Here is a 25,491-nt window from a genome sequence, read left to right on the forward strand (position 1 = left end):
CTGGCTCTGGAACGGGCAGTGGAGCAGAGGCCATCCTGTCAGCCTCTGGAGTAGGCTCTGGAACTGGCAGTGGAGCATAGGCTGCCCTGTCAGGCTCTGGCACAAGTTCTGGAACAAGCTGTGGAGCAGAGGATATCCTATTGGCCTCTGCCGCAGGCTCTGGAACTGGCAGTGGAGCATAGGTCGCCCTGTCAGACTCTGGCGCAAGTTCTGGAATGGGCAGTGGAACAGAGGCCATCCTGTCAGCCTCTGGAGCAGGCTCTGGAACTGGCAGTGAAGCAGAGGCCGTCCTGTCAGCCTCTTGCGCTGGCTCTGGAACTGGCTGTGGAGCAGAGGATATCCTATTGGCTTCTGGTGCTGGCTCTGGACTTGGCACTGGAGCAGAGGCCATCCTGTCAGCCTCTGGAACTGGCAGTGGAGCAGAGGCCGCCCTGTCAGCCTCTGGCACTGGCTCTTGAACTGGCTGTAGAGAAGAGGCCGTCCTGTCAGCCTCTGGCACTGGCTCCGGAACTGGCAGTGGAGCAGAGGCCACCTTCTCAGACTCTGGCACAAATTCTGGAACTGGCATTGGATCAGAATCTGCCCTGTCAGCCTCTGGTAATGACTCTGGAACTGGCAGTTGAGCAGAGGCCGCCTTGTCGGCCTCTGGCGCTGGCTCTGGAACCGGCAGTGGAGCAGAGGCCGTCCTGTCGGCCTCTGGCGCTGGCTCTGGAACTGGCAATGGAGCAGAGGCCACCTTCTCGGCCTCTGGCATTGGCTCTTTAACTGGCTGTAGAGCAGAGGCTGTCCTGTCGGCCTCTGGCACTGGCTGTGGGGTAGAGGCTGCCCTGTCAGCCTCTGGTGCTGGCTTTGGAACTGGCTGTGAAGCAGAGGCCGCCCTGTCTGCTTCTGGCACTGGAGCTGGTTGTGGAGTAGAGGATATCCTGTTGGCCTCTGGCGCTGGCTCTGGAACTGGCAGTGGAGCATAGGCTGCCCTGTCAGGCTCTGGCACAAGTTCTGGAACTGGCTGTGGAGCAGAGGATATCCTATTGGCCTCTGCCACAGGCTCTGGAACTGGCAGTGGAGCATAGGTCGCCCTGTCAGACTCTGGCGCAAGTTCTGGAATGGGCAGTGGAGCAGAGGCCATCCTGTTAGCCTCTGGAGCAGGCTCTGGAACTGGCAGTGAAGCAGAGGCCATCCTGTCAGCCTCTGGCGCTGGCTCTGGAACTGGCAGTGGAGCAGAGGCCACCTTCTCAGACTCTGGCACAAGTTCTGGAACTGGCATTGGAGCAGAGGCCACCTTCTCAGACTCTGGCACAAGTTCTGGAACTGGCATTGGAGAAGAGGCCGCCTTGTTGGCCTCTGGCACTGGCTCTGGAACGGGCAGTGGAGCAGAGGCCGTCCTGTCAGCCTCTGGCGCTGGCTCTGGAACGGGCAGTGGAGCAGAGGCCATCCTGTCAGCCTCTGGAGTAGGCTCTGGAACTGGCAGTGGAGCATAGGCTGCCCTGTCAGGCTCTGGCACAAGTTCTGGAACAGGCTGTGGAGCAGAGGATATCCTATTGGCCTCTGCCGCAGGCTCTGGAACTGGCAGTGGAGCATAGGTCGCCCTGTCAGACTCTGGCGCAAGTTCTGGAATGGGCAGTGGAACAGAGGCCATCCTGTCAGCCTCTGGAGCAGGCTCTGGAACTGGCAGTGAAGCAGAGGCCGTCCTGTCAGCCTCTTGCGCTGGCTCTGGAACTGGCTGTGGAGCAGAGGATATCCTATTGGCTTCTGGTGCTGGCTCTGGACTTGGCAGTGGAGCAGAGGCCATCCTGTCAGCCTCTGGAACTGGCAGTGGAGCAGAGGCCGCCCTGTCAGCCTCTGGCACTGGCTCTTGAACTGGCTGTAGAGAAGAGGCCGTCCTGTCAGCCTCTGGCACTGGCTCCGGAACTGGCAGTGGAGCAGAGGCCACCTTCTCAGACTCTGGCACAAGTTCTGGAACTGGCATTGGAGAAGAGGCCGCCTTATCGGCCTCTGGCACTAGCTCTGGAACGGGCAGTGGAGCAGAGGCCACCTTCTCGGCCTCTGGCAGTGGCTCTTGAATTAGCTGTAGAACAGAGGCCGTCCAGTCAGCCTCTGGCACTGGCTCTGGAACTGGCAGTGGAGCAGAGGCCACCATGTCAGCCTTTGGAGCAGGCACTGGAACTGGCAGTGGAGCATAGGCTGCCCTGTCAGCCTCTGGCGCAAGTTCTGGAACTGGCAGTGGAGCAGAGGCCGTCCTGTCAGCCTCTGGCGCTTGCTCTGGAACTGGCTGTGGAGCAGAGGATATCCTGTTGGCCTCTGGCACTGGTTCTGGAACTTGCAGTGGAGCAGAGGCCACCTTCTCAGACTGTGGCACAAGTTCTGGAACTGGCATTGGATCAGAATCTGCACTGTCAGCCTCTGGTAATGACTCTGGAACTGGCAGTTGAGCAGAGGCCGCCTTGTCGGCCTCTGGCACTGGCTCTTGAACTGGCAGTGGAGCAGAGGCCGTCCTGTCAGCCTCTGGCACTGGCTCTGGAACTGGCAGTGGAGCAGAGACCATCCTGTCAGCCTCTGGCACTGGCTCTGGCAGTGGAGCAGAGGCCACCTTCTCAGACTCTGGCACAAGTTCTGGAACTGGCATTGGATCAGACGCCACCTTCTCAGATTCTGGCACAAGTTCTGGAACTGGCATTGGAGAAGAGTCCACCTTGTCAGCCTCTGGCACTGGCTCTGGAACGTGCAGTGGAGCAGAGGCCGTCCTGTCAGCCTCTGGCGCTGGCTCTGGAACTGGCAGTGGAGCAGAAGCCACCTCCTCGGCCTCTGGCAGTGGCTCTTGAATTGGCTGTAGAACAGAGGCCGTCCTGTCGGCCTCTGGCACTGGCTCCGGAACTGGCAGTGGAGCAGAGGCCACCTTGTCAGCCTCTGGAGCAGGCACTGGAACTGGCAGTGGAGCATAGGCTGCCCTGTCAGCCTCTTGCGCAAGTTCTGGAACTGGCTGTGGAGCAGAGGATATCCTGTTGGCCTCTGACACTGGCTCTTGAACTGGCAGCGGAGCAGAGGCCGTCCTGTCAGCCTCTGGAACTGGCAGTGGAGCAGAGGCCGCCCTGTCAGCCTCTGGCACTGGCTCTTGAACTGGCTGTAGAGAAGAGGCCGTCCTGTCAGCCTCTGGCACTGGCTCCGGAACTGGCAGTGGAGCAGAGGCCACCTTCTCAGACTCTGGCACAAGTTCTGGAACTGGCATTGGAGAAGAGGCCGCCTTATCGGCCTCTGGCACTAGCTCTGGAACGGGCAGTGGAGCAGAGGCCACCTTCTCGGCCTCTGGCAGTGGCTCTTGAATTAGCTGTAGAACAGAGGCCGTCCAGTCAGCCTCTGGCACTGGCTCTGGAACTGGCAGTGGAGCAGAGGCCACCATGTCAGCCTTTGGAGCAGGCACTGGAACTGGCAGTGGAGCATAGGCTGCCCTGTCAGCCTCTGGCGCAAGTTCTGGAACTGGCAGTGGAGCAGAGGCCGTCCTGTCAGCCTCTGGCGCTTGCTCTGGAACTGGCTGTGGAGCAGAGGATATCCTGTTGGCCTCTGGCACTGGTTCTGGAACTTGCAGTGGAGCAGAGGCCACCTTCTCAGACTGTGGCACAAGTTCTGGAACTGGCATTGGATCAGAATCTGCACTGTCAGCCTCTGGTAATGACTCTGGAACTGGCAGTTGAGCAGAGGCCGCCTTGTCGGCCTCTGGCACTGGCTCTTGAACTGGCAGTGGAGCAGAGGCCGTCCTGTCAGCCTCTGGCACTGGCTCTGGAACTGGCAGTGGAGCAGAGACCATCCTGTCAGCCTCTGGCACTGGCAGTGGAGCAGAGGCCACCTTCTCAGACTCTGGCACAAGTTCTGGAACTGGCATTGGATCAGACGCCACCTTCTCAGATTCTGGCACAAGTTCTGGAACTGGCATTGGAGAAGAGTCCACCTTGTCAGCCTCTGGCACTGGCTCTGGAACGTGCAGTGGAGCAGAGGCCGTCCTGTCAGCCTCTGGCGCTGGCTCTGGAACTGGCAGTGGAGCAGAAGCCACCTCCTCGGCCTCTGGCAGTGGCTCTTGAATTGGCTGTAGAACAGAGGCCGTCCTGTCGGCCTCTGGCACTGGCTCCGGAACTGGCAGTGGAGCAGAGGCCACCTTGTCAGCCTCTGGAGCAGGCACTGGAACTGGCAGTGGAGCATAGGCTGCCCTGTCAGCCTCTTGCGCAAGTTCTGGAACTGGCTGTGGAGCAGAGGATATCCTGTTGGCCTCTGACACTGGCTCTTGAACTGGCAGCGGAGCAGAGGCCGTCCTGTCAGCCTCTGGCGCTGGCTCTGGAACTGGCAGTGGAGCAGAGGCCAGCTTCTCAGACTCTGGCACAAATTCTGGAACTGGCATCAGAGCAGAGTCCACCCTGTTAGCCTCTGGTACTGACTATGGAACTGGCAGTTGAGCAGAGGCCGCCTTGTCGGCCTCTGGCACTGGAACTGGCAGTGGAGCAGAGGCTGTCCTGTCAGCCTCTGGCGCTGGCTCTTGAACTGGCAGTGGAGCAGAGACCGTCCTGTAAGCCTCTGGCGCTGGCTCTGGAACTGGCAGTGGAGCAGAGGCCAGCTTCTCAGACTCTGGCACAAATTCTGGAACTGGCATCAGAGCAGAGTCCACCCTGTTAGCCTCTGGTACTGACTATGGAACTGGCAGTTGAGCAGAGGCCGCCTTGTCGGCCTCTGGCACTGGAACTGGCAGTGGAGCAGAGGCTGTCCTGTCAGCCTCTGGCGCTGGCTCTTGAACTGGCAGTGGAGCAGAGACCGTCCTGTCAGCCTCTGGCGCTGGCTCTGGAACTGGCAGTGGAGCAGAGGCCACCTTCTCAGACTCTGGCACAAGTTCTGGAACTGGCATTGGATCAGAGTCTGCCCTGTCAGCCTCTGGTAATGACTCTGGAACTGGCAGTTGAGCAGAGGCCGCCTTGTCGGCCTCTGGCACTGGCTCTTGAACTGGCAGTGGAGCAGAGGCCGTCCTTTCAGCCTCTGGCACTGGCTCTGGAACTAGCAGTGGAGCAGAGACCGTCCTGTCAGCCTCTGGCGCTGGCAGTGGAGCAGAGGCCACCTTCTCAGACTCTGGCACAAGTTCTTGAACTGGCATTGGAGAAGAGTCCACCTTGTCAGCCTCTGGCACTGGCTCTGGAACGTGCAGTGGAGCAGAGGCCACCTCCTCGGCCTCTGGCAGTGGCTCTTGAATTGGCTGTAGAACAGAGGCCGTCCTGTCAGCCTCTGGCACTGGCTCCGGAACTGGCAGTGGAGCAGAGGCCACCTTGTCAGCCTCTGGAGCAGGCACTGGAACTGGCAGTGGAGCATAGGCTGCCCTGTCAGCCTCTTGCGCAAGTTCTGGAACTGGCTGTGGAGCAGAGGATATCCTGTTGGCCTCTGGCGCTGGCTCTGGAACTGGCAGTGGAGCAGAGGCCGCCTTGTCGGCCTCTGTGCACTGGCTCTTGAACTGGCAGCGGAGCAGAGGCCGTCCTGTCAGCCTCTGGCGCTGGCTCTGGAACTGGCAGTGGAGCAGAGGCCAGCTTCTCAGACTCTGGCACAAATTCTGGAACTGGCATCGGAGCTGAGTCCACCCTGTTAGCCTCTGGTACTGACTATGGAACTGGCAGTTGAGCAGAGGCCGCGTTGTCGGCCTCTGGCACTGGAACTGGCAGTGGAGCAGAGGCTGTCCTGTCAGCCTCTGGCGCTGGCTCTGGAATTGGCAGTGGAGCAGAGGCCACCTTCTCAGACTCTGGCACAAGTTCTGGAACTGGCATAGGAGAAGAGTCCGCCCTGTTAGCCTCTGGTACTGACTCTGGAACTGGCAGTCGAGCAGAGGCCGCCTTGTCGGCCTCTGGCGCTGGCTCTGGAACTGGCAGTGGAGCAGAGGCCATCCAGTCAGCCTCTGGCGCTGGCTATGGAACTGGCAGTGGAGCAGAGGCCACCTTCTCAGACTCTGGCAAAAGTTCTTGAACTGGCATTGGAGCAGAGTCTGCCCTGTCAGCCTCTGGTACTGACTCTGGAACCGGCAGTTGAGCAGAGGCGGCCTTGTCGGCCTCTGGCACTGGCTCTTGAACTGGCTGTAGAGCAGAGGCCGTCCTATCGGCCTCTGGCACTGGCTGTGGGGTAGAGGCTGCCCTGTCGGCCTCTGGTGCTGGCTTTGGAACTGGCTGTGGAGCAGAGGCCGCCCTGTCTGCTTCTGGCACTGGCTCTGGAACTGGCTGTGGAGCAGAGGATATCCTGTTGGGCTCTGGCGCTGGCTCTGGAACTGGCAGTGGAGCAGAGGCGGCCTTGTCGGCCTCTGGCACTGGCTCTTGAACTGGCAGTGGAGCAGAGGCCGTCCTGTCAGCCTCTGGCACTGGAACTGGCAGTGGAGCAGAGACCATCCTGTCAGCCTCTGGCACTGGCTCTGGCAGTGGAGCAGAGGCCACCTTCTCAGACTCCGGCACAAGTTCTGGAACTGGCATTGGAGCAGACGCCACCTTCTCAGATTCTGGCACAAGTTCTGGAACTGGCATTGGAGAAGAGTCCACCTTGTCAGCCTCTGGCGCTGGCTCTGGAACTGGCAGTGGAGCAGAAGCCACCTCCTCGGCCTCTGGCAGTGGCTCTTGAATTGGCTGTAGAACAGAGGCCGTCCTGTCAGCCTCTGGCATTGGCTCCGGAACTGGCAGTGGAGCAGAGGCCACCTTGTCAGCCTCTGGAGCAGGCACTGGAACTGGCAGTGGAGCATAGGCTGCCCTGTCAGCCTCTTGCACAAGTTCTGGAACTGGCTGTGGAGCAGAGGATATCCTGTTGGCCTCTGGCACTGGCTCTTGAACTGGCAGCGGAGCAGAGGCCGTCCTGTCAGCCTCTGGCGCTGGCTCTGGAACTGGCAGTGGAGCAGAGGCCAGCTTCTCAGACTCTGGCACAAATTCTGGAACTGGCATCAGAGCAGAGTCCACCCCGTTAGCCTCTGGTACTGACTATGGAACTGGCAGTTGAGCAGAGGCCGCCTTGTCGGCCTCTGGCACTGGAACTGGCAGTGGAGCAGAGACCGTCCTGTCAGCCTCTGGCGCTGGCTCTGGAACTGGCAGTGGAGCAGAGGCCACCTTCTCAGACTCTGGCACAAGTTCTGGAACTGGCATTGGATCAGAGTCTGCCCTGTCAGCCTCTGGTAATGACTCTGGAACTGACAGTTGAGCAGAGGCCGCCTTGTCGGCCTCTGGCACTGGCTCTTGAACTGGCAGTGGAGCAGAGGCCGTCCTTTCAGCCTCTGACACTGGCTCTGGAACTGGCAATGGAGCAGAGACCGTCCTGTCAGCCTCTGGCGCTGGCTCTGGCAGTGGAGCAGAGGCCACCTTCTCAGACTCTGGCACAAGTTCTGGAACTGGCATTGGAGAAGAGTCCACCTTGTCAGCCTCTGGCACTGGCTCTGGAACGTGCAGTGGAGCAGAGGCCACCTCCTCGGCCTCTGGCAGTGGCTCTTGAATTGGCTGTAGAACAGAGGCCGTCCTGTCAGCCTCTGGCACTGGCTCCGGAACTGGCAGTGGAGCAGAGGCCACCTTGTCAGCCTCTGGAGCAGGCACTGGAACTGGCAGTGGAGCATAGGCTGCCCTGTCAGCCTCTTGCGCAAGTTCTGGAACTGGCTGTGGAGCAGAGGATATCCTGTTGGCCTCTGGCTCTGGCTCTGGAACTGGCAGTGGAGCAGAGGCCGCCTTGTCGGCCTCTGTGCACTGGCTCTAGAACTGGCAGCGGAGCAGAGGCCGTCCTGTCAGCCTCTGGCGCTGGCTCTGGAACTGGCAGTGGAGCAGAGGCCAGCTTCTCAGACTCTGGCACAAATTCTGGAACTGGCATTGGAGCAGAGTCCACCCTGTTAGCCTCTGGTACTGACTATGGAACTGGCAGTTGAGCAGAGGCCGCCTTGTCGGCCTCTGGCACTGGCTCTTGAACTGGCTGTAGGGCAGAGGCCGTCCTATCGGCCTCTGGCACTGGCTGTGGGGTAGAGGCTGCCCTGTCGGCCTCTGGTGCTGGCTTTGGAACTGGCTGTGGAGCACAGGCCGCCCTGTCTACTTCTGGCACTGGCTCTGGAACTGGCTGTGGAGCAGAGGATATCCTGTTGGGCTCTGGCTCTGGCTCTGGAACTGGCAGTGGAGCAGAGGCCACCTTCTCAGACTCTGGCAAAAGTTCTTGAACTGGCATTGGAGCAGAGTCTGCCCTGTCAGCCTCTGGTACTGACTCTGGACCCGGCAGTTGAGCAGAGGCCGCCTTGTCGGCCTCTGGCACTGGCTCTTGAACTGGCTGTAGAGCAGAGGCCGTCCTGTCGGCCTCTGGCACTGGAACTTGCAGTGGAGCAGAGGCCGCCCTGTCACCTGGCTCTTGAACTGGCTGTAGAGAAGAGGCTGTCCTGTCAGCCTCTGGCGCTGGCTCTGGAACTGGCAGTGGAGCATAGGCCACCTTGTTGGCCTCTGGCAGTGGCTCTTGAACTGGCTGTAGAGCAGAGGCTGTCTGCTGGCCTCTGGCGCTGGCTCTGGAACTGGCTGTGGAGCAGAGGCCTCCCTGTCTGCTTCTGGCACTGGATCTGGAACCCGCTGTGGAGCAGAGGCTGTGTTGTCAGCCTCTGCCACTGGCTCTGGAACTGGCAGTGGGGCAGAGGCCACCCTGTCTACCTCTGGCACTGGTTCTTGAACTGGCTGTGGAGCAGAGGCTGCCCTGTCAGCCCCTGGCATGTGCACTGGCTGTAAAGATGCAGTGTCCTCCGCTGCGCTGGCCTCTGGAAGGAGCTCTGGCACGAAGGCCCCCTCTTCTGCCACTCTTTTAGCCTCTGGCAGGAACTCTGTAGCAAAGGCCTCCTCCTCTGCTGCTGTGTTGGCCTCTGGATTGAGCTCTGGAATGAATGCCTCCTCCTCTGCCTCTGTGTCAGCCTCTGGAGAAAGCTCTGTAGTAAAGGCCTCCTCTTAGCCTCTGGAGGAAATTCTGGAACAAAGGCCTCCTCCTCTGCCACTACTTCAGCCACTGGAGGGAGCTCTTGAGCGAAGGCCTCCTCTTCTGCCACTGCTTCAGCCACTGGAGGGAGGTCTGGAATGACAGCCTCCTCTGCTGCCACTGTATCGGCCTCTAGCGTCTTAGCCTCATCTCATCTCATTATCTCTAGCCGCTTTATCCTGTTCTACAGGGTCGCAGGCAAGCTGGAGCCTATCCCAGCTGACTACGGGCGAAAGGCGGGGTACACCCTGGACAAGTCGCCAGGTCATCACAGGGCTGACACATAGACACAGACAACCATTCACACTCACATTCACACCTACGGTCAATTTAGAGCCACCAGTTAACCTAAACTGCATGTCTTTGGACTGTGGGGGAAACCGGAGCACCCGGAGGAAACCCACGCGGACACGGGGAGAACATGCAAACTCCACACAGAAAGGCCCTCGCCGGCCCCGGGGCTCGAACCCAGGACCTTCTTGCTGTGAGGCGACAGCGCTAACCACTACACCACCGTGCCGCCCACGTCTTAGCCTCCCCCCAAAAAAATTTCATGGGGATCCTCCTTCTCTAGAGCCTGAAACAGGTGCCAGAGCACGACACCAAATAACTGTGAGTTTCTGAGGCATGGGTGCTCCACTTGGATCAGGTACCCAGCCCATCTGTGTGCTCATCCCATGAGCCAGTGAATCATTCAACCGACCCAGACGTGCTCTAAAGGCTTGGGATCCAGCAAGTCAGAATAAAAGAACACACACTGTAGTAGGAGCCTATTTGGGGGATACTCCACCCCATCATAGGGTACCGGGATGTCCAACCCTAACTGCTGCAGGAAAAAATACTGTTCCAAGTAGAGGCACGGAAACCCAGGCACTGTGTTGGTTCTCTTCCATTACATCCATGGGTTGGCAGAGTATTATCTCAGAGAAGGCAGGTAGATTAGAGATGGATGTATTCACAGAAAGAGAGTCTTTTTTTAATAAAAGAAGCACACTTGCATATAGACCAAAATGGCAGGCTGAATCAAAAACAAATAAACAGGTAAAGGGTCAGGCGAGGCACAAACAGGCTAAACAAGATCAGAATCAGAACACAGAACAAGAGTCAGGAAACCAGGAAGACAACATGATAACAAAGGCTCGGTCATGGTGATTAGCAATGCAATACTTTGCAAAGTCTAGTTATGTGCAGCGCCTTTGTGTGTGCACATACTGATTGTGCCTTAATCTGAGGCAGATGCTAGTCATTAGAGGCGCGCGCTGTACAGAACGTGCATGAGTGAAAGTCTGTTGCATGCGCCAATTTGTGCAGATGTGACATAAAATTTCGCTCAGATGCCTGTTTGCTTTGCAAAAAAAAAAATAGCCATGAACTGTGAATTAACTTTCAATAGATCTCCACAAGGTCTGGGCAAGAGTATAAATCCATTTCTAAGATGAAGAAGAAACCTTTATTCGTCACATGCACACTTCAAGCACAGTGAAATTCATCCTCTGCATTTAACCCATCTGAAGCAGTGAACACACGCATACACACCCAGAGCAGTGGGCAGCCCAGAGTGCCCGGGGAGCAGTCAGGGGTTCGGTACCTTGCTCAAGGGCGCCTCAGCCCAAGGCCACCCCACATCAACCTAACTGCATGTCTTTGGATTGTGGGGGAAACCGGAGCACCCGGAGGAAACCCATGCAGACACGGGGAGAACTCCACACAGCAAGGCCCTCGCCAGCCGCTGGGTTCGAACCCGGAACCTTCTTGCTGTGAGGCAACCGTGCTAACCACTACACCACTGTGCCGCCCATTTCTAAAGCTTTGTAAGTTTTTGTGAAATGGAAAAACTTTGGAACCACCAGGACTGTTCCAAGGGCTGCCCGTCTGGCCAAACCCAGTCACTGGGATAGAAAAGCCTTTGTCAGGGAGATGGCCAAGAACCCAAAGGCCATTCTAACAGCGCTTCAGTGATTCTCCACAAAGACAAGAGAACCAATCAGAAAAACCCCTATCTAAGAAATCCTTCATCAATAAGGCCTTGATGATAGAATGGTTAAATAGAAGCCACATCTTAGTAAAAGGCATCTGGCAGGCACTTAAAGGACTCTGACTGCATGAGAAAAAAGATTACCTGGTTTGATAAGAATTTAACTTGTTGGACTGAAATCTATGTCTGTAAAAAAAAATAATAAAAAACATGTACTGCTAATATCCTCTCTAAAGTGAAGCATAGTGGTGGCAGCATCATGCTATGGGACAACAACAACCTCAAGGCCACAGCCAAGACAACACTGGAGTGGCTTCGGGACCAGTCTCTGACTGCCCTAGAGTGGGAGAAATTGCCCCAGTCCAGGTGTGCAAAGCTTGTGGCAACTTATTCAAGATGACTCCAAGCTGTAATTGCTGCCAAAAAGGCTAACAAAGTTCTAAATAAAGGGTCTAAATACTGATGTAAATGAGTTTTCAGTTTTTGATTTTCAATAAAAGAAAAGATTTGTGTTCATGGATTATTATAAAGTCAATGTGTCTATGAATGACCAAAAAAGCCAATTTAGTTGTTTGTAATTTATGACAATATATTGTGAAAGGGTCTGAATATGTTCTGAACCCACTCGACTTCTTCTGCATGTATTTCTGTACAGAGTTGTGCTCCTGTGTTGTGTTTATCTGGTGAGCTGAGTAAAACAGCCAAATGTAGCTTTTTTTTTTTAATGCGGTAATGTTGATGCTGCGTGATATGCAATATGACATCAGTCTACCATACACTTGTTTTATTGTAAAACACCATTGCTGATTTATTCTGCAATCAAATGTGTATAAAATCAACCATCACTGCATTTCATTTCTGTGGGTAGTTTGGAGTCAGTCATCTGGTACTTTATTCTATTTTCATGTTGGTTGGAGCTTATTTACTGAATCACTTTGCACTGGGAGCATTTTACATAAAGACATAAAGCAAGGACCATTATTGAGAAGTTCTGTGAGATACCACACACACACACACTTTTTAATTGCTGCGTGTGTGTGTGTGTGTGTGTGTGTGTGTGTGTGTGTGTGTGTGTGTGTGTGTGTGAGAGAGAGAGAGTGTGTAATTTGGTGCTCTTTTCTTCCACCATTTTTCAAGGTGACACTGTGGGGTCCTTCAGGGCTTTCTTTCCAATCCTTTTTGGGATTGAAATTATGATGGAGTAATTTTTCCACCGAAAATTGCCTCTGTCACTTGTGGTCGGTATCTCTCTATATATTTCTCAAGTGGATTTCTCTCTCTCTTTCCCTCTTTCTGTCTGATACTATGGCAATTCATTTCTACTCATTAATTCTTAGTATGATGTTGCCAGAGATAAGTTGATTTATCATGCAGCTTTTATAACATTATGGGTCTTTACACTGATTCTGAATAGCTCAATTATTCCTGACTGACTGATAATCAAAAAAAACAAAACAGAAAGGTGCTAAAGAAAAAAAAAACTCATACATGTGACATCAAATCTTACATGGGGAAAAAAAAGAAAGAAAAAACGTTTTGCTTGCAAATACACTTGCTTGTTTCCAGTGTAAAATAAAAAAAGGGTTGTGTCATTAGAGATTTACGGGCTGATTCCTCTGAGGAAACGTGCCCTCATTTTTATTTTCAATAGAAACTTCTCTAATTATATTGAAGTTAACTTCCTAGTGGTCGATTCAAGGGCAAAAGTGTTACAGGAGTGTGGTTTTACCTTAAAAACAAGGCTAGGTGAAATATTTCTGCTGCTATTTTTAGCACATGGTAGTATAATCACTGAACAAGCATGCCAATTCATGATGCAGTTGACAGTTACATGGGATTAAACAAATAAGAAATCATATCACGTTTAGACTGCAAGTGAAATGAAGGAAATAAGAGCATTTGACAGAGAATATAAAAATACAGAAAAGTAAAAAAGCTGAGATAGAGTAAAATGAAGAGAACAGTGACAAAAGATAAAAACAGAAGAAAAAAGATGATAAACTGTGAGAAAACAATGGCTGATAAACATACAGGAGTGTCAGAATGGATCATGGACAAGATTGAGACAATATGATGATAAGAAAAAAATATAAAAAGAGATTCTTGAAAACAACTAAAAGAAGAGAAGAGAAGGGAAGGGAAGGGAAGGGAAGAGAAGAGAAGAGAAGAGAAGAGAAGAGAAGAGAAGAGAAGAGAAGAGAAGAGAAGAGAAGAGAAGAGAAGAGAAAGCGCTTGGGTTTTAGTCAGTACAATAAAGCCTTTAGCCACTACAGACTTCTTTCTGCTTCAGGGTTTTTAGACACCATATGGCGCTGAGAGATGAATCATTCATCTCCCACTGTAATTCTGTAGTTCTGCTTCGCGTATGTAACCCTGGACAAATATTTTCATACAGCTCCTGACCTGCACGTATGGACTTTTTAGTCATTTTAGTCATTTGTACCCAGGTTTGTTGTGAATACACATACAAACTTGAATGAACACATCAAATTCACACAGCCATCCAAAACATAACTTTTTGACTTTGCAGGTGAGCTGACACAGATTTTTTTTTTTTTTGCCCTTTTGAATAGGAATACAAAAAGCTCCTTATTTTATCCAGCATGAGACCGTCTGCCCTGTCCAGCATACGTCCATTTGTCTGCTCTGGCTTATTGTCCTGCCTGCTTGCTTTGGTCATTACATCACATTTATGAGGGGAAAAAAGGAAACGGATGGAAAAAAAGAGAGAGATAGAGAGAGAGAGAGAGAGAGAGAGAGAGAGAGGGAAAAGACAGAAATTTAGGTCAGTGGAGATGAGCTCGCGGCGATCTGTCTACCATGGGAGGAGTATACACACACACACACACACACACACACACACACACACACACACACACACACGAGAAGGGTCACTCACTCGCATCCTTTCCTCTTTAATGAGACATAACTGATTACAAGTCCTTACTATACGATAATTGTCCATCATGGGCTGTAAAATAATTTCACTTAAAGCATTACAGAGTCTGCTTTCCTTAATGACTTGACTGTAACTAAACAGGAAGTGAATTTCCCAGGACCGATCAGTGTGTCAAGACTTACTGTACATCTCTCACGCTTCTCCGTCAATACATTATTTTCTTATTATTTTCACTGCAGTTATTGAATAATTCATAGTGGCTACTGAATAATATGCTTTAAAATGAATAACTGAGAAATAATTGAAAATTTAACATGTAAATTTACAGATTATATTAACAAGGCTTGAGATTAGATTTGGCACTGGCAGGTAGGTGACTTACCTTACAGTGCCACTTAACCATAGTATATGAAAAAAAAAAGTGTGTGTGTATTATAATCTGTGTTGAAGCACATCTCCTTATGAATGGTGCACATTTTCTTTGCTCATACTGAACCTTCTCCATCTGCTTTAACTCATAGCTATATATGGAATCTGTGATTTCTACCCCAGAGAGAGTTTAGTCAGGTCAATCGTGGCACTGCGCAGTCGTTTGAACACATCGGGTCAAACAGTGACAAAGCAGACAGTGAAAGATGAAAAAAGAGTGTGATGGAGACAAGTGAAAGCACAAGTTTTTTATGACTGTCAGGGTACAAATAAAGTAAAAATAAGGCTTGGTCAGAGCAGAATGCAAGTGAATGTTAATCTTGTTTTAAATAAACAACAAAAATCATCTATAAAACTGGCATAACTCTTTTCCATTTCTCTTTGGATTAATGCTATGTAACATCACTATTATCAATATTCTTTTTTTATTCCATCCATATTTGAGGTCATCTTGGATCTGTTTTAAGTTCTTCATGTTAAAGAAAAACATAATTGTGGAAGAGCAAGTGTGAGAAGGTGGTTATGTAGAAATGCATCATGCAACTTTACCTTCCATTAGTAATTCAGTTAAATGTTTATAGGTTAAACCTTCAGAAAAGGCAAAGGAAACAAATATGGATATTCCTTTAAAAAACAACAACAACAACAGAAACACAGCTGAGATTTACCTTCTTGTGGGCATGTGCACTCATGGTGAGACTCTCCAACAAGTCACAGAGTGACATATGATGCGGTATTTGCAATAAATCCTGTGGTCATGCAACTTACCTTTTTCCTGGAATCGTCTTTTTGTGTTCTTGCCATATCAGCTTTTTCTAAATGACAAGGTACTGGAGAACAATGTTCCAGTGGTCACATGGGGCTCATAGAACCACAATTAAATACGTAACCAGGGGTAGTGAGAACCACCTGGATCAACAATGTCAAGACGAACAGGACTAACCAAAAAGGTGCTCAGAAATGATCATGTTACCTTGTACAACCTGGAGAAGGTACAAGATGATGCCTAGGAAGCAGCAGTGCTGAACTTTTGGAGCTGAACACCTAAAAAGAAGGGATGCTCCTCATAAAGCTGCATTTGTCTGGCCCATTACAGGCTATGGCACTGATGTCCACCACCCAGTGGGAAACACACTGATTAAATGTAATAATAAATTTTTATGACTGATATACAGTATCTTGTTTGTTCAAAATACAGTGCATTTTTAAAAATGAAAAATGATGCATAATCAACGTCCTTTATCAATTTGAGCTAACATAGTCATACGTACGTTTTTTGCCAACACTGATATAACCATGTAATAAACATGTTGTATATAATGACATTTAACTTTTCTTGCATGCATTACCCAAATGTGTTTGCATTAACAATTTAATGCAAGAGTCGGAATGACGTTAGATTTCATGTGTACACTGTCAGAAATAGGGGTACAGTAGGAGTCCATTTCTGTCCCCCAAGGTACAATCTAAACTAATGTACCCCTTAGGCTCATTATTGGACTCCAAGGTAACAATGGTAACCTTTTTAGGGTCAAAAAGGTACATGTATGTTCCCAAGGAGTACATAAATGGGACAAATAAGTACCTTAGACGGTACTGCCCCAGTGACAAGCCATTGTACCCCTAAAGGTACAATGACACTTTATTTTCTGAGAGTGTACAGCAAAAGACAACACTAAAAATATTATTTAAAAAATATTCTTATTGACATTATATTACCACAAAAAATAGTGTGCTAAATTATAAAATAAAGTAGTATTTTACATAAACTATTAGTCAAAATTTTAGATAAATCTACTTACAGAATTTTTAAAACACTACTTTTCACATTAAAAAAAGAAAGAAAGAAAGAAAAAAAACAACTTGACATCTAACCGGGGGTTTAGCATGCATGGACTTATATATGCAGAGAAAAAAAAAAGTTTTGATCAAATCACAACAGGTTTGTCAGTTCTGTGAGTGTCATTTGAAGGAAGTTAAATATTTTAGAAACCTGTAAATACATTTGACTACAATTTCACTTTTATATGATGGCGCTGATGTTACATTTTTCTATTTATTTTATAATGGAAATAAATTTGAAGTCTGAAGCACAAAATATCTCAGATTTTTAGAAGATTATATTCTAATCTAGTTTTAAAAAAACCTAAAGAAACTATAAATAAAATAAACAAACAAACAAGCTGTTGTATAATATTATTTGTTCGGGACGCGCTTTGCGTAAGTAATTCACCGGAGTAATCGGAGAGGGGCGTGGCTTAGTGTCCGCCTGAGAGTGGGCGGGGCCGTGAGCGTCGGTCCAATCAGAGGCGCGCTCGCGTGGTGCCTCGCGCCCGGCGCGGTGAAAACCTCCCGGCCGCAGGTGTCATGTGAAACGCCGCATGCTCGCTGTGACCGGAGCAGCGATTGGGAAATGTTTCTGTTCTCGCGCCTCTCTACCGGACAGTGACAGCAGGCCAAAACTTTACATCCGGGGATCTTGGTTTTGTCTTTTTCTTTTCTGTTGTTACTTGTTTCTTTACCCTCGTGTTAGTGTGAGTGTGTGTGAGAGTGTGTGTGAGAGTGTGTGTGTGTGTGTGTGTTTCTTCATGCCTGCCGCGTCCGGGAGCGAGTCGCCACCACTATGCGAGGTAAGAACCCGGAGTGAGTGAGTGAGTGCGCGCGCGCTCCGTGTGTATTAACGGATAATTAATTATAGAGCAGATTCAAATGAATCAGGAATCATGATTCATTTGCACAGTGTTTGTTTATTTTCTCCTGTGTGTTTTGTAAACATGTTTACATTCACCGCCGCAGTGAATAACACACTTACTGTATGTAGTTCTAGTTATATAGATATATAATTATTTACTGCAGCACTATAACAGTGTTAATTCACTTCAACACTTTCAGTTTAATGATGAATCACCATACAACAGATTTTTACATGCGGTCAGATGAAAAAAAAAAAACACCGTGACTATAATTTATTATTTTATTTTCATTATCACCGGATTGTATTTTAATAGATGTAAGGGTTTATTATATTGGTGCCACATGCTGATTTGTACAGAAAGAAAGGCATTGTTTAAAGTTTAATATTAATAAACAGGTCATTCTGAGAGAAAATAATGAGCAGGTGTTATTTGAGGGATTACGTGTTAAGGAGTTATTGGTTTAAGTGTTAATTAATCGTTCACTGAGATGACTGTACACACTGTAGAGTAAACAAACAAACCCGCCTCTGAGAGAATGATGATGATGATATCGATGCTAACCGTCTTTAGCTTTCGTTTTTGCACTCTTCATGGCCTTACTCACTGTCTTTATAAACTTTTTCAGCTTTAATACAGTTGTTTACTTCTCCAACTACTTTATTTCCTACTTGTTTTTAATTCCTAGTATCTTCATTCTTTTCTTTTCGAGCCCAGAAACTAACCGTTAGCAGTTGCTAACTGACTGTGTTTATCCGCAGTGATATAACGCGCTGATGGAGAATGAACACAAACGGACAGTTTCATTTCACAAAAGTATAACTGTGAGGGGAGACACTGAAATATGGTACAAGAATATAACAAGATATTTATTATCTGTACTCACCGTCGGAAAACTTACCTCAAAACTCAGCTGAGATGTCGGGAAACAGCGGTGGCATGGTGATGTTGTCCACAAGGCGCCGCTTCGCGCCCAAATTCCTCACTGCAGCTTCCGGTCCGCCGCTTCCTCTCTACTTTAATCACTTTTCCTGCACTTTCAGTGCTGTATAATCACTTCTTCTGCTTTGTAGGTGTTTTGTCTGACGGTTTTTCTACATATAAACTGCGTTAGAATTATTCAGAAAAGCACACTGGGTTTATTTATTGATTTATTTTTAAGTCTCGCTCATTTCTGAGCCGCGTGGAAGGACACCAGATCAACACAGCAGTGATTCGGTTCATTTTCCTCAGAGCTCCCATCCATCCATTATCTGTAGCCGCTTATCCTGTTCTACAGGGTCGCAGCTATCCCAGCTGACTATGGGACAAGTCGCCAGATTATCACAGGGCTGATACAGAGACAAACAACCATTCACACTTACATTCACACCTACGGTCAATTTAGAGCCACCAATTAGCCTAACCTGCTTGTCTTTGGGGGAAACCGGAGCACCCGGAGGAAACTCTGCACAGAAAGGCCCTCACCAGCCGCTGGGTTCGAACCCAGAACCTTCTTGCTGTAAGGTGACAGTGCTAACCACTACACCACCACCGTGCCGCCCCCTCAGTTAAATGAAATGAAATGTCTCATTATCTCTAGCCGCTTTATCCTGTTCTACAGGGTCGCAGGCAAGCTAGAGCCTATCCCAGCTGACTACGAGCGAAAGGCGGGGTACACCCTGGACAAGTCGCCAGGTCATCACAGGGCTGGCACATAGACACAGACAACCATTCACACTCACATTCAAACATGCAAACGCTGCACAGAAAGGCCCTCGCCGGCCACAGGGCTCGAACCCGGACCTTCTTGCTGTGAGGCGACAACGCTAACCACTACATCACCGTGCCGCTCTTGAAATGAAATGGTCAGCCTGAATTCATAAACAACCAACGCATATGTTTTTTTATTTCTATCAAATTGAGCCAGACTAATTATCACTTTATCACTTAGAAACCTTATTACACTGTTCTATTTCAGCATACACACACTAAAACAACAACAAACAACCCCATATTCAGTATTATCCCAGACATCATTGTTTCAGGTTACAAATATACACTAATGAATGGTGAAGTTAAAAAGGGAAAGTCAAAATCTACAACAGCTCCAGCTTTCTTTTAACGTAAAAAAATGTGTTAAAACATAATAAGAGCTATGCTTTATTACAGTATTTTTAAATTATGGAGTTAGTATGATATTAGTGTGATCATCACAGTACTAAAGTAATACTAAAGATAAACCCTCAGTACAAGGGTGCTAAACAGGACCTTTCCTTATCCTTGAGGTGGTACCTGGGGTGCGTACATTGTAATGTTAATGTTTATGTGGTGTACCATAAATGATTTACGGTGCATATTCAAACCTTAAGGGTCACCCTTGTACCTTTAACCACCTCTTGAACCACCTCAATGATGAGGAAAGGTACACTTTAGTACCTTTTACCTGAAAACAACAGCACTGTGACACTAAGACAAAGATGGATCTGTCATAGCAGATGAAATAAAATGAAGGTGAATATCGTCAATGACAAGCTACAGTGCTGTGCAAAAGTCTTAGGCACTCTTTTTGTTCATATAAACTTTGTTATAGATTTCTATTTTATGACTTCTACATTATCGAGTCAGCACAAAAACATTTTAGAGTTCCAAACATTCATTTTCCAGCACAAAATTAAATGTTACAGAAAAAAATAGTTTGTATCTGAGCAGCATATTCCATAAGAGAGCACTTTTCAGATTAAAATAGAAAACATAATGAAGGCTACTGGGTTTTGGTGCAAAATTAAGAAGCAAGTGTGACAGTCAAAGTGTCTAGAAGAACTGTAAGATGCTCAGTAAAACCTACTGTACAGCTCATTTCCTTAGAAACCACTGTACCTGAGACTACTGTTTTTTTTAACCAAAGGGTCATCTCATACCAAATATTGACTTTGTTTCATTTATTATGGCTTATTGATTACAGTTTATAATTTTTTTTTTTAAATGTTGAAACATTTCATTTCATTATTTTAAGCCATTTTTGGTCTACAGCATTTCTTTACACATGCCTGAGTCTTTTGCACAGGACTGTAACATTGTTAAATCCTATATTTTTTCCCTTTTCGTATTCTGTAATATTGATTGCAACACTCTAAACATCAGCATAAATAAACCATAATCGATACTTTTTTTAAAAATTTCATCTGTCTCTTACACTTTTTCCTATAGTGCAAAAACCTTTGCAAGCTATAAAAATGATTTTCTGACGTATACAGAGAATCAGTTTGCATTCAGTTGTCTGTAAGGAGCCAATTATTTTTTGGCACAGGGATTTTTTTTCTTCTGCTTCTTAAAAAATGTATACATAACGTGAGCTTGGTGGTGTTTTATTTAATAATCACACCAATGAATTTATCTTTCAACGATTATTTTTATTAGTTACCATATTAGCTTTATAACTGACATAAGGATTGAGTGTAAATCTGTAAGTGAACAAAACCATTGTAATAAATTAAAATTAATGTGCAGCTTCTGACCCAGTGATTAAAATACGAGCAGCCTATAAAGTTTTTGAAGCACTTGCCATTCTAACATGTGTGAATATAGAGCTTGTTATGTGATTAGACATGAACTGAAGATTGATCTTTGTAAGGTTTTGGCGTAAAGTTGGCCGTTATTATATTTGTATGTTCAACATTATGATCATGAACTGACCGTTTAACTCATGGCTGTCTCAGAGTTTTTGCTATCGTTTGGTGGGAAGCTGGTAAAGCTTTATATGTGATTGATAACTATATTGTTGGTGATGTATTACATGGTGCTGTGAGTTGTACACATACATATAGTCAACATGTTTAGTATGTATTAGCACTTGTGTTGCATTTGTGTATTTATGATTGTGAGGTGTATTCGCTTGTGAAAAATCCTGAACAGTGTTCCTCTGTACAGCTTTTGCCTATCAGTCATGCTGCAGCCATTTGAGCGTGTTGTATAGTAGGAGACTCACATGTTTCAGTGTTCTGCAAGAATCAAAAGCTTTCTCTGGTTGCCAGATTGATTAAAAGTACACCGAAACAGCATCCGATCTTGTAACTCGAGAGCCAACTGCCTTCCAAAAGCCTTTCTCCATTTCACCAGGATGTAATGCTTATACAGAGAGAGAGAGAGAGAAAGAGATACACACAAAGAGATATTTGGAAATAATTGCAGGGGTGGTAAAAAAAAATGCAAGTGTTTTCTTTCTCCAAAGTTTCTTCCTCCAGATCAGGTGAAAGTGGGGAAATCTTTTTTTTTCTGATTCCACCAAACACTGAAGACCGAAACATCTTTGTTGGGCAATACAACACATGTAGACAGGACAAAAATTAATTCTATACAGTTATAAAGAAAATATGAGCTTCATTTGATATTAGATTTTTTTTTTTATTGGTTCTCATTGAGTTCTCAACAGTAACAGTGTTTAGGTAATGAACTTGCTCCTGGTCCTGGATCTTTGTATCAGAACTAAGAACTTAAGCACTGTGATCAGCGCAGGGTGTGCAAACTGAGAAACTTGCCAGTAGATTGTTATTTCTTTGAAATGTCACATTGAAACACATTGAACACATTGAAATGTGTTGTAGCAAATAAAGTAATCCAAAATAAATCAATCAAATACTGTCACTCAAGTCGACTATTTGACATTAAAGTCCTAAAGCAAAGGATGAATCATTTCAGAAATGAAGCCTGATCTTTATTTCTAACTGACATGTTTTTACGACAGAACTTTTTGGAATAAAAGTTCTCATTGGTGATTCTTATATCATGCAGAAAGTTCAGGAAGAGAAATAGTTTGTGTGAGGTTGTGACTGTTTATTCCCCATAATTTTTTTTACTGTTTCCAATTTTATATGACATTGACATGCAGTTTTATTTAATAGTGAAACCAATGAAATTGTATTTCAAGAATCTTTCATGTTACAACAAGGGCATTGGATTTCAATAATGGAATAATGATGTTTTCAAAGTACTGAGTCTCTTATTTGAGGCCAGAAATGTTCCACACATTCGCTAAATCTGGCTTTGAAATGTAGAGACGTGCATTACTTTTGATCACAGGATGAATTAATAACCACTTATTTAATCAGTATAATCAGGATCAATCAACAACAATGTTTCGTGTCTCAGTGTGGGATTAGGATTTAACTGGTTAATTATTTCTCTTTATTTTTCAGTTTCGACAAAAGAAATTATGACATTTAGTTTGTCCGGGATCAAAGATTTTGGTTTCTTCGTTAGAAATATTGTGATGTAGTATGTTTTAAAATATTATTCCAACTAAAAACACAATTATACCACTTCAAAAGCTTGCATCTTTCTGAATCTAATTCTCGTACTTTCTAGTCACTTTGTGAGGTACGTTTTCCCCTTTTTACCCAGAAATCATAGCAACGGAAACCTTTGCTCACAGGTCTATGATTTCTTATCTGCATGAAATGGCTAAACAAGGCAAAATAAATAATGTGCTTTTTCCACCTTCGGTCACTGCTCACTGTACATTAGCCATACGTGTGTGCATGAGTTTCCCTCAGCGTTGAACAAGAATGCGTAGCCGAGTGTTCATCTGCAGTTCAACTTCCACAAGAGTCGGGCTCAGAGAGGAAAAGGAAAAGCACGTTTGCTTCTTCGAGCAGGCGTGACGGAGGCTTTAGTCTCTGAAGCAGCTCCTGTGCTAATACAACGCTGTACATGCATGATCGTTTACCTGTGATGCTCTGGGAGGATGGGTTTCACCTATGGGAGCTGTTTCAGGCGATAGAAAGAATACAGAAGAATGCATACCTGTGCTGTGTGTTAACCTCAGAGTGCTATATAGTTTCTGTGGCGGTCTAAAGTTTCCACGATGCCACAGGAGTAGCTGAGAATAAGTGAAGGGGGGGTTGTACTTGAAGGAAAGTGGACAATCATGGTGATCATGTTGTGCGAGTAGAAACATGAGAGTTTTGTGTACAACTCAAATATGCATGGTTTGGAAACTTAGTTAAAGTAATACTACTAAAGGTACATTGAGTTCACTGAGATTAAAGTGAGAGAAAGAGAGCATTAACACTTTTATAACTGTCTAGAGGAGGCCATCCAATAAAATTCAGTGACTGGATAAGCAGGGAATTAGCCAGAGAAGCAAGCGAGAGGCTATCAGTATGATGCTGGCATCACCATGCTTCACCAGCCGCACTGTGGTAATTAAGGTGAGGGATTCCAATTAAATCTATTTTAGTTCCAGGTTCTAACACTAAAAAAATGTGAAAAAAAAACCTACAAAGGGGATCAGTACTTATGCAAGACACTGTAACTCAGAAATAATTTCCTGAGCTTTTGCACTTGAGCACTCTGTGTGACTTCCTTGTACCGCCTTCACTGTACACTTTCAATCCATTAACACACAATCCATAAACATTACTCGCATCCTTTCGCATACTCGTGATTATCCAAGATCCCTGGCACACGAAGACGTGGCTAAATATCTTTACGCATTCAATAAGAAGTTCCCGGCACGGATTGTGTTGTAAACCATAATCATGTTATAGAACAGTGTAAATATCGACGGGTCTGAAAGCGAACTGCTTTCAGCCAGGGTGTGTGTCCATTTACGTTTTTTGTCTGCGTGAAAGTGAGATCCGTAAATAGATTCCAAAGAAGGGTGTGAATGATGGGAGAGAAAGGGATAGATAAGCAGAGCCTAGGGAGAGGAGGAAGAAAGAGATGTTAGAGAAACACTCGGTAGATAAGAGTGTTAAGGTAGAACAAGGATGTGTGTGAAAGAGAAAGACAGCCAAAGATGTGAGAGGACACCAAAGATAGATGAGAATGTAAAGAAAGGCCAACGTGTGTGAAAGCATGAGAGAGAGAGAGAGAGAGAGAGAGAGAGCGCTCACGGGTGAAGAGATGTCTGTGATCGTTTTGCGTCAGGCTCATGGGGCCACTTTGGGGAAAAACCTCGTTATCCTGAATCAAATTGTGGCCCGAGGCGAGCTATTAACATTCTGCCCTGGGAGAGAAAGCGCACACAAGCACGCACACACTGATATTCGCTCACACACACACACTTTCTGCAAACCAGGTCCTTGTTCAGGTGTATTCTCAGCTGATGGTTGTTGATGATATTCTGCAAATAACAGTAATGTTTAACACCTAATGCTTTAATATGGCACCACTGAAGAATGGAAAAAAGAGAAAGGAAGGAAGAGAGGGAGGAAGAAAAATGAAACAGTTAAGCAAACATAAAAACATAAGAAAGAAATATAGGAAGGAAGAAAACAAACAAAAAGAGAGGGAGGAAGAAAGAAAGAAGGAAAGAGAAAAAGAAGAAACAGTAGAAACAAGAAGGAAGGAAGAAAAGCAAAAAGAGGGAGGGTGGGAGAAATCAGGGTTGGGTATTATTTAAATTTTATTGATTTCATTTCTGCTTATCGATTTCAGTTCTTAATGATCCCCTGTTTCGATTCCGAAATGGAAAAAAAAGGGCCAAATGTTTGGATAACAAAAATATCTTTTTTCTTTCAAGCATTAGCTGAACATTCACAAAGTAAATAGTTGTAGCAGTGCATCCTTCACGCTGTTCTGAGGTTAGCCATGGACGTTAGCTCGTGTCTAAACAGATGGACACACTGCTGCATTGAAGTGTGACGCAGATATGGAGCAGCTGTTTCCAATATTAGTTTTATCGCATTTAGAAACCGATAAACAGAATCAACATTTAAGGTTTTTACGTTTACCCAGTACTTGGCATTTTGGATTTGGTTCTAATTTGGAACTGAGTTTTGTATCGGAACCCTAGAAGAAGGGAGGTGAGGAAGGAAGGAAGGAAGGAAGGAAGGAAGGAACACAAAAACAAAAACTAACTAACCAAACAAAAAAGAGGGAAGAAGAAAAAGAAACAAACAAATAAACAAACAAAAATAAAAGATGGGGGAAAGAAAGAAACACAAAAACCAACTAACCAAACAAAAACATAGGAAAGAACAGACAGAAAGAAAGAAACAAACAAATAAACAAAGACCAACCAAACAAAAAGATAGGAAAGAAGAAAAAGAAACAAACAAAAACCAAAAAACCCAAACAAAAGATAGGGGAAAGAAAGAAAAAAAACACAAAACCCAACTAACCAAACAAAAAGAGAGAGAAGAGAAAGAAAGAAACAAAAAACAACCAACCAAACAATAACATAGGGAAGAACAGAATGAAAGAAAGAAACAGACAAATAACATAGGGAAGAACAGAATGAAAGAAAGAAACAGACAAACAAACCAAACAAACAAAAAGAAAGAAACAAACAAACAAACAAAGATAGGGAAGAAGAAAAAGAAAGAAACAAACAAAAACCAAAAAAAAAAAGATGGGGAAAGAAAGAAAGAAAGAAAGAAAGAAAGAAAGAAAGAAAGAAAGAAAGAAAGAAAGAAAGAAACCAACTAACCAAACAAAAACATAGGGAAGAACAGAAACAAAAAAAAATAAACAAACAAAACCAACCAACAAACAAAAAGAAAGAAAGAAAGAAAGAAAGAAAGAAAGAAAGAAAGAAAGAAAGA

At 46.4% G+C, this 25,491-nt stretch overlaps 1 protein-coding gene across 1 annotated transcript in view; it reads left to right on the forward strand.

The window, feature by feature from the left end:
* The first annotated feature begins 16,654 nt into the window (after positions 1-16,654).
* rorb (RAR-related orphan receptor B) overlaps positions 16,655-25,491 on the forward strand; it is an 82,496-nt gene continuing 73,659 nt past the window's right edge. The window contains exon 1 of the mRNA XM_060907610.1: positions 16,655-16,900. Coding sequence (XP_060763593.1) covers positions 16,894-16,900 — 7 coding nt within the window. The 5' untranslated portion in view covers positions 16,655-16,893. The remainder of the gene's footprint in view (positions 16,901-25,491) is intronic.

This window comes from Neoarius graeffei, chromosome 24 (genome assembly GCF_027579695.1).
Source record: "Neoarius graeffei isolate fNeoGra1 chromosome 24, fNeoGra1.pri, whole genome shotgun sequence".
NCBI classification, from domain to species: domain Eukaryota; kingdom Metazoa; phylum Chordata; class Actinopteri; order Siluriformes; family Ariidae; genus Neoarius; species Neoarius graeffei.